This window comes from Podarcis cretensis (genome assembly GCF_951804945.1).
Source record: "Podarcis cretensis genome assembly, chromosome: 14".
Taxonomy (NCBI): domain Eukaryota; kingdom Metazoa; phylum Chordata; class Lepidosauria; order Squamata; family Lacertidae; genus Podarcis; species Podarcis cretensis.
Genome location: NC_137183.1, coordinates 28287092 through 28296403, shown reverse-complemented (window position 1 = coordinate 28296403; position 9312 = coordinate 28287092). Strand labels below are relative to the sequence as shown.

General features: G+C 48.1%; 1 protein-coding gene across 1 annotated transcript in view; it reads left to right on the top strand.

Moving 5' to 3' along the window:
• The first annotated feature begins 7133 nt into the window (after nucleotides 1-7133).
• The window catches only part of ITGA11 (integrin subunit alpha 11), a 90233-nt gene continuing 88054 nt past the window's right edge, over nucleotides 7134-9312 (top strand). Inside the window, exon 1 of the mRNA XM_079953001.1 lies at nucleotides 7134-7329. Coding sequence (XP_079809127.1) covers nucleotides 7278-7329 — 52 coding nt within the window. The 5' untranslated portion in view covers nucleotides 7134-7277. The remainder of the gene's footprint in view (nucleotides 7330-9312) is intronic.

Below are 9312 nucleotides of genomic sequence, written 5' to 3'. Positions count from 1 at the left end.
GAAAAAGATAAAACCATCATAATTACAACCATACAGTGCGCGGCATTGTATCCACATAAAGGATTTTATGGAAAGCATTTCCGGGGGCGGGGGGGGGGGATCCTGTTTTATTAATGGAATATTTAATTCCCCCCTTTCCCCCCAGACTGAAAGTGTATGGGCCACACTTCAGACTGTAATGACTTTGAGTGTTAGTGCACAGTGGAAATTATAAGGCTCGGATTTTCCTGGCAAGTTATAATCCACACTTGATGTTATACAGGTGGGACTTGCAACGAAATGCTGTAGTGCTGAGTGTTCCTGGTGAGCCAGATATGCTGCCCTCCAAGATGGTTTATAATCCCCCTCCCAACCAATTTTCCACTTTCCCCAATAATCAGCCAGAAGTCTGTGCACATTGAGCACAACGGGTTATTCCTTTTTGGAGTGGAGGGTCCCTCTTGAGTGATTTCCCTAAAAATATTTTTTTGAATTTTTGCAAACTTTGGGATTCCTCGGAGCCTGTGTTCACAACTGTACCTTTAAATAATGCACATTTCTCCCCCTCCTCTAAGAATTCTGGGTATTGGAGGGTGCCCCTCACAGAGATCCAATTCCCCAGCAACCCTTAGCAAACTACAGTCCCCAGAATTCGGGGCGGCGGGGGGGGGGGGATGTGTTCCAAATGTGCTTTAAATGTATCCGGCAGAAGTAGAGCTTCCTCAGCAGATTTTAATGCCTGGAAAGATGGGAGCATTGGAGGCTGCTTATACCAAGTGTTTGAGGTCACTCCAGCCAAATTCCAACATGGCAACCGCCATGCTACCCGTTGCCAGTTCACTATTTTGTGGCAGTCATAGGTTGGTGCAGCTACTTGCATTCATACACTGTCCTTGGGAGCATATGAGAGCTGTCATCATTGGCTCTTGCACTCCACAACTGATCATGGCACTACTGAATGCAAGACTGCAGGTAGGACAAGTGGGAAGCCACCAAGGTCCATTTAAAAGTGTTCCAGATGTACTAGTCTGCATTTTGCTGATACTGGGACTCCATCTAGCCAGTCTAGTTGTTTAGGGAAGTTTTTCATGTGGTTGGAGAAACCCAGCCAGATGGGCGGGGCATAAATAATAAAATTATTATTATTATTATTATTATTATTATTATTATTATTATTATTATTAAAAAGGTAAAGGGACCCCTGACCATTAGGTCCAGTCATGGCCAATTCTGGGGTTGCAGCGCTCATCTCGCTTTATTGGTCAAGGGAGCTGGCATACAGCTTCTGGGTCATGTGGTCAGCATGACTAAGCCACTTCTGGCGAACCAGAGCAGTGCACAGAAACGCCGTTTACCTTCCCGCCAGAGTGGTACCTATTTATCTACTTGCACTTTGACGTTCTTTCAAACTGCTAGGTTGGCAGGAGCAGGGACCGAGCAACGGGAGCTCACACTGTCGTGGGGATTCGAACCGCCAACCTTCTGATCGGCAACTCCTAGGCTCCTAGGCTCTGTGGTTTAACCCACAGTGCCACCCGCATCCCATTATTATTATTATTTTGAGCAAATGGGGTCTTGCCTTCAATCAGCCTTCAAAGCTGCCTGCTTTCTTACTCACAACCTGCCCAGAGGGTGGCCCTGCCTGTCAGCTTCCTTCCCTGTGTTGCCCTTGCAGAACTCCGCATGCAGTATGCGACACTAGAATTAGTTGACTTCACGTGCCATTGGCTTTGGCACCACTTACTGTGGCACCTCTGTCTTCTGCTTTATCGGTGGTAATAGGAACCAGTCCCCACAGACCATAGAATCATAGAATTATAGAACTGGAAGTGACCCAATGGGTCATCTAGTCCAATCCCCTACAATGCAGTAACCACAGCGAAAGAATCCCTGAAGATGGCCACCCAACCTCTGTTGAAAAATCTCCAACCAAGGAAAGCCCACCACCTTCTGAGGTAGTCCTTTCCACTGTCTAACAGCTCTTACCATAAAAAATGTTTGGTCCTAATCTCCTAGGGACGCAGGTGGCACTGTGGGTTAAACCACAGAGCTTAGGGCTTGCCGATCAGAAGGTCGGCACTTCAAATCCCCATAACGGGGTGAGCTCCCGTTGCTCGGTCCCTGCTCCTGCCAACCTAGCAGTTTGAAAGCACATCAGAATGCAAGTAGATAAATAGATACTGCTCCGGCGGGAAGGTAAATGGTGTTTCCGTGCACTGCTCTGGTTCGCCAAAAGCGGCTGAGTCATGCTGGCCACATGACCCGGAAGCTGTATGCCGGCTCCTTTGGGCAGTAAAGTGAGATGAGCGCTGCAACCCCAGAGTCATCCGTGACTGGACCTAATGGTCAGGGGTCCCTTTGCCTTTAATCTCCTTTGGTCCTAATGTCAGAATCCCCTTTCTTGTCCCTTGAATCCACTGGTTCAGATCCTGCCCTCTGAAGCAACAGAAAACAAGCTTGCTCCATCTTCCATGTGACAACCTTTCAGATATTAGAAGATGACTATCCTATCACCTCTCAGCCGTCTCTTCTCCAGAGAGGAGGCTCAGTGCCATTGCAAAGCTGCTTATGAGGCATGATCAGAGAAGCCCGGAGTGAGGCATTGCCCTGGAAGATATATTATTTCAGGAGTAGAGGAATCCCCAGGCAGAGCTCAGCCTGACTTACATCACCTGCTTCCCCTTTCTAGCTCCAAGATTCCTTGATGGGATCCCATCATGAAACCCCAGTCTCCGGGCACATGCTAAAAGCATCAAAGGGAGCAGAGTGTGCCTCAGGACAGTGAGAAGCTTTCCAAATGAAAGAGAGTTTGCCATTATTGTGGGCTGGAGGAAGGCAGGGAAGTCAAGATGCAATTTGCACCCGGTGGAGTTATGCAGTTAATTTTTTCTCCCTCTGCAGCCAGCCTCGCTAATGAGGACCATGTGAACATCCCAGCCACTTGCTAGATCCCCCTCCAACTTGGAAGGAAAGACTCTCCACCCCGCCCCTCCTTCTTGGCACCGATTTGTCATCAGACTAACTTTGGCAAAAAAAAGAGAGAGGGAAAAATGGAATTCCATTTGTTCCCTCGAGATCTGGCACACAGACCCTTAAGTGGCCCTGTCAGACTGTCAAGGGTTACACTGCGATTTGTCTGGATTTATCAATCTCTTAGGAATCCTCCAACTCATTTGAGATGGTCTAAAAAGAGAGAGAGAGAGAGAAAGAAATGGATGTGGATTGTTTAGGAATCTTGGCAGGGTCCAAATGCTAATTCTCTGAAACAATATTATACAGCTATTCTCTTCTTTCCACTGGAACAGGTTCACAGTAGAGACATTTCCAAGGGAGCCAGATTTTCAGCTGTAGGGCTTCTGCAAAGAAATAAAATAAAAGGAGGGTATTATGAATGTGTATGGACAAATGTTTAACAGAATCCTTTGCAGGTTGCTCAGCCAAACTGGGAACGGGTCTCCTGTCTCAAAAACAGGTCTGCTAAAGGTATTTCCAGCATTTGCCATGAAGAGTTTGAAAGATATTCATTTCACGGAGGAAATCTAGACAGGGTTGTGGAGGTTTGGCAAAACAGCCCAGCCTGGAAATACATCTGTTGCCAGGGATTGGTTTTGATTATTGCATTGATAGTTGGCAGGTCAGACAGAAAAACAGGATCAATTCTTCAGTAGATGATGGCTCTTGCTTAGGGGTCGGCAAGGTTTACCTCGCCTGGGCTGGTTCATTCCAGCGGAGATCCCTCCGTGGGCCAGATTGTGTGTGAGAGAGAGCGTGCACACCCATGATTTCCAGTGTCTGCGTCTGTTGTTGTTTAGTCGTTGAGTCGTGTCCGACTCTTTGTGACCCCATGGAACAGAGCACGCCAGGCACTCCTGTCTTCCACTGCCTCCCGCAGTTTGGTCAAACTCATGCTGGTAGCTTTGAGAACACTGTCCAACCATCTCGTCCTCTGTTGTCCCCTTCTCCTTGTGCCCTCAATCTTTCCCAACATCAGGGTCTTTTCCAGGGAGTCTTCTTTTCTCATGAGGTGGCCAAAGTATTGGAGCCTCAGCTTCAGGATCTGTCCTTCCAGTGAGCACTCAGGGCTGATTTCCTTAAGAATGGAGAGGTTTGATCTTCTTGCAGTCCATGGGACTCTCAAGAGTCTACTCCAGCACCGTAATTCAAAAGAATCAATTCTTCGGCGATCAGCCTTCTTTATGGTCCAGCTATTTATGGTCCAGCCTTCTTTATGGTCCAGTGTCTGCGTCTGCGCAGATGCAATTTTTGGCGTCTGTGCATGTGCAGACATGATTTCTGGTGCCACAGAAGCGAGTCCCCACACCACACTGTTTAGCGCAGTGCGCGGGGGCTAACTGAGTGGGTGGCTCAGTTTGGAGGCGGCTAATGGGCAGGTTAAACGACCCCCATGGGCCACTTGTGGCCGAGGGGCCTTTGATTGCCTACCGCTGCTCTTGATTGATCTGCATCCTGGGCCTTGTCCCATGGAAGAACGTGCCAAGAAGTAACTACAAATGGAAGGCATGCTGATTCCTCACCAGGAAGAATGGAGAAAGTATTGGCTGGTGGAGGGGCCTGGCATTGAGAACAATTTCTATACTGTTCTGGGGAAAAGCTCCTCGAGCACTTATTAGGGGGCTCTTGATAAGATCAGTGATGGGAGACAAGCTCCCATCTTCCCCTGTGAATGGGACTGAAGGTACAGCATCTGCTTTAAGAACAAAGAATCATAAGAAGAGCCTGCTGGATCCGGCTGGTGGCCCATCTAGTCACAGAATCACAGAATCATAGAGTTGGAAGGGACCCAAGGGTCATCTAGTCCAACCCCCTGCAGTGCAGGAATCTCAGCTAAAGCATCCATGACAATCTGGAGGAGAATGTTTCTTCTGAACCAGCCTTTGACATTTCTACCTCCTCAGAAGTCACAGCACCAAACGAGTCCATAATGCCAGGACCTTTTCAGTCTTAAGACGTTATGGATTCCAGCTCATATGCCATAATAGACACCCCCCACCCCCCCACTGCCAGAGTCCAGAGCTTCTAAAATAGACTGGGCCCTTTTAAAAGTGGATGCCCCACCCATTAGGGGCTAGCTGTTCAAAGGTCTATTTAGCACTCAGTCTGGGTTTGCTGGTTGTTAGAACAACATTCAAGCCTGCCTTGGCTGATGGCTGATCTAGGTGTTAATTGGAGCTATCCAAGGTACTGCTCACCTTGCTGGCTTCTTTTTTGGAATGTGACCTCTGCTTTGCCTGGTCTTCCTTATTCAGACTTGCCCTCTGCTGTGTTGGCTTTGCCTTGCTGGGTCTTGACCTGACTTTGCATGTTGGATTTGGAAGCGGAGCTAGCAGTATATGATATGGTGACCCTGTACTGTGCGCCTAGCTCAAGCCCCCTCCCACCTCAACCCTAGTTTCCCCCAATGAGCCAACTGTCTAGCATAAGGTTACCAGACATCCCCGTTTTCTGGGGACAGTCCCCGGATTTACAAATCAGTCCCCATACAGAATCCATTGAAGTTGAAAACTGTCCCCGGATTCATTGGGGAGAAAATCTGGTAACCTTAGTCTAGCACAGAATGGGCACCCGCAACATGAGAGCATTAAAACTGTGGCCAACTGAATCCTACTCAGAGTAGGCCTGTTAAAATGAATAGATTCAGACAGGAGTGCCAACTTGACCCCGCAACCATGGGTGCCTCGGGCCATGGGTGCCATGCAACATGCATGGCCCTGGCACCAAAATTTGTGGGTGCCCAGCCCCTTTATGGGGAATTTTGTGGGTGCTTGAGCACCCAGGGCCCCAGGGAGTTGGCACCTATGGATGAAGGTTAATTTTAGTGGCTCTTTTCTGAGTGGGACTAATACTGGATGACAACTTTGATGGCTTCAAAAGAACAACTGGACACATTCATGGAGGAAAGGGCTATCAGTGTGTACTAGCCATGATGGTTATGTTCTTCCTCTATGGTCGCAGGCAGTAGATGCTTCTGAATACCTGCTGCTAGAAACCACAGGAGAGGAAGAAGAAGAAGAAGAAGAGTTTGGATTTGACACCCCGCTTTATCACTACCCAAAGGAGTCTCAAAGCGGCTAACAATCTCCTTTCCCTTCCTCCCCCACAACAAACACTCTGTGAGGTGAGTGGGGCTGAGAGACTTCAAAGAAGTGTGACTAGCCCAAGGTCACCCAGCAGCTGCATGTGGAGGAGCGGGGAAGCGAACCCGGTTCCCCAGATTACGAGACTACTGCTCTTAACCACTACACCATGCTGGCTCTCTTGTGTTCTCTTGTGCTTGAATCCTGCTTGTAGGTTTCCCTTTAGGGCATCTGGTCAGCTACCATGAGAATAGGCTGTTAGACTAGATGGGCCCCTGGTCTGATCCAGCAGGATTTTCTTATGACACAACCCCAATTTTTTCACACACGCTCCAATTTCCTGGGGTAGACACCATATTTTGAAATGATGCATCCATTTTCTTGCCCTTTCTGGAATGATGCATTCCACCACAATTTGACGCTGAAGCTGCTGCCTTCTGAAAGGCAGTCACTGCCTCTCAGCCTAACCTACCTCACTGGGTTGTTGTGAGGTTTAAATGAGGATGTGGAGAGCCATGCACGCTAATTTGAGCTCTTTGGAGAGAGACAAGGCGAGATGCAAATGCAGTAAAGGGGAAAAAATGAATTCCTCCAAACAGAGCTGATATTTCTGAACACATTTTTTAAAAAAGAATAAATCTGGAATTTTGAATGAGACCCTTTTCAGGTTTTTAAATTTGAAGGACACCCCCCACCATTTATAAAATTTCCCTTCCACCTCATTTGAAAATCAATAGGAATTTGCAAAAGTCAGAATTGTATACCTTGTTCCCACCCCCCTTAGAAACACCCTCAAACTCAACAGCATGCATGCATTGTGGATACTCAGACTTGGGCTGTTTTGTTTGCAGTTGCAATCAAAAGCCCCACTGAGTGAAGTTGCTTTGGATTCTTTCCTTTTCTCTCCTAAAGTTCTTGCAAGTCTCTGCAGCCAAGGGAAATCCCGGCAGCTCCCAGGGTGGCCCCTCCAGGGTGTTGGGAATCTGCTTCTCGCCTGGTCCTTTCTCCACTCCTCTCCCCCTGCACCTCCTACCATTTATTCCCTCCCACTTCCTTCTCAAGAGCTGCTTCTGTCAGGGAGCAAAGAACGGCTTGTGGGATAAGCAGAAAGCTGTTCCCCCCTCAGAGTGGAGCTGCCACACTGCCTTGGCGTCTCAAGCGGATGGTTTGGGTCGGGTACCACCAGAAACTTCCGCCACCCACATGGACTTCTACATTGAGCTGGTGGTAGCCTGGGCTATCGGCCTCCTATCAGGTAAGGCAGGCTGTGTGTGGTGCTGAATCTCATACAGGAGCATAGCAGTGCACCGTGGCGGGTGAGAAACGCAATTCAGGAGAAAGAAAGTGCCTAGGTCAGCAAGAAGACGCAGTTGCCAAATTTTCATTATTATCATTATTATTTATGCAGCAACTGAGAGATTTGCCTCCAAAGCATGTAATGATGGAGCGGTCTGTGTCTCCTCCACTTTTAAAATGCAAAGGGTATAAATTCTTGCAAAGTTTCAGAGGGAGGAAGTCGAGAAGTTCTTTGCATCTCAAGTACATTAAGATTTTGGCACCTAGACCCAGTTTTGAATGTTTCAGTCTGCTTCCTTTTTAAGCCCCCCCCCCCCAAGCAGCAAAATGAAGTAACTTTGTTTTGCTTTTTCAACTTTCAGAGAGTCTTTCTTTGCTGAAAACTTTTGCAGTCCAGTTAACGACTTGATGGTACCCGTTATTATGTTTAGGTGCTCAGTCCTTTTATTTATTTTAGAAGATGCAGCCTGGCCCCCACATATGGTTTGATGCGTGGCTGCTGGCGTGCGTGTTGAGTTACAGCAGAGAAGGGAGAGAGTGAAATTTTGCCTTTTTGCTGGCTGCATTCCTGCAAACTTAAAAACTCTGTTATGTATGGAGGGGGCTGAGCTGATGGAAGGGGAGACGTGTTTGCTTCAGTTATGTTTGACATTGTTCTGTGCCCAGTTCCAGCTCAGAAGCAAAGGGAGGGGACAGAGGGAGGGTGCTCTGCTGTGAGATTTTCAAACAAAAGAGAAACTTTTCCGGCTTGTGAGTGGAACTGTGGCTCTGGAACAACCCTGGGGCTTTAGGAGGGGTTCCAGTCCATTACTATTTCTGGGAATGTTTCAAATGTAAATATGTACCTTTCTCCCAAATTGAACAAAACTGGCAAGACCTGAAGGCAGCCACAGCAAGACAAAGTGTGGCTGATGGAGAGAGCTGGTATTGCGCTCTTCCACGTGGACACGTTGCTGTGTTGTGCCTGCCACAACCCAGCTGCACGCAGCGACCGGCTAGCCTTTTTCTTCCAGGGGTGGCACTTGATTCGGTCATGACTCTTGCTGTGCTCTTTGGAGAGGTTGCCCTGCGCATTACACCCCAGTGGCAGGCAACAATACTAACTAGACAGGAAAGTTGAAGTTTTGTGTTTTCCTCCTGCATTTAAAGGGAATCAGCTGTAAGGCTGCAAGTTGTCTCCTTGCTATTAATGTTGCAGTACCATGGAACTCGTTCCCATAGGAGGCAGTGATACTCACCAACATAGATGGCTTTAAAAGAGGATTGGACAAATTCATAGAGGAAAGGGCTGTCAGTGGCTACAAGGCATGATGGCCATTCTCTTCCTTCACATTCAGAGGCAGCAATGCTTCTGAATACCAGTTGCCAACAAGTACAGGAGCAGGGAGGGCTCTTGTGCTTACGGGTTTCCCAGCAAGCTCTCCTTCTATTCTTATGGAAGCCTAGTAAAAAGTTGAATCTGAAGGATAGGTGGAGATTTGCCTGGGGCTTGAGCTACATGGGGTACTGTCCTACCAGTAGGCTGGGAGTGGTCCCTTTTGATTCCACACTTCCATTGTTATCGGAACCACCTGCCAGGAGCTGTTGCCACTGCCCCAAGTGGTGAAGTGCCAAACTGCAGCCTTTTCAGAGAAGAACCTTCTGGGTTTTGGTCTGGCTCTGCCCATCAGGCTAGCTATTGGTTCCTCTAGGGCAGGAAGGAGTGTATACTTCCTGTCTCAGTGGTGCCCATCTTGAGAGCTTGGTCAGCCTGTCTGGTTTTGGTCTTGACTCCAGGGATTTCTTCTCGTCCTGCCTTCTGCTTCCGCTCTCACTCAACACTGCTGCCCAGGATAAATTGTGTCCAAATGCTCCTAGCTGGAGTCATTTTGTTCCTGCAGTTACAGTGGTACCTCGGGTTACATACGCTTCAGGTTACATACGCTTCAGGTTACAGACTCCG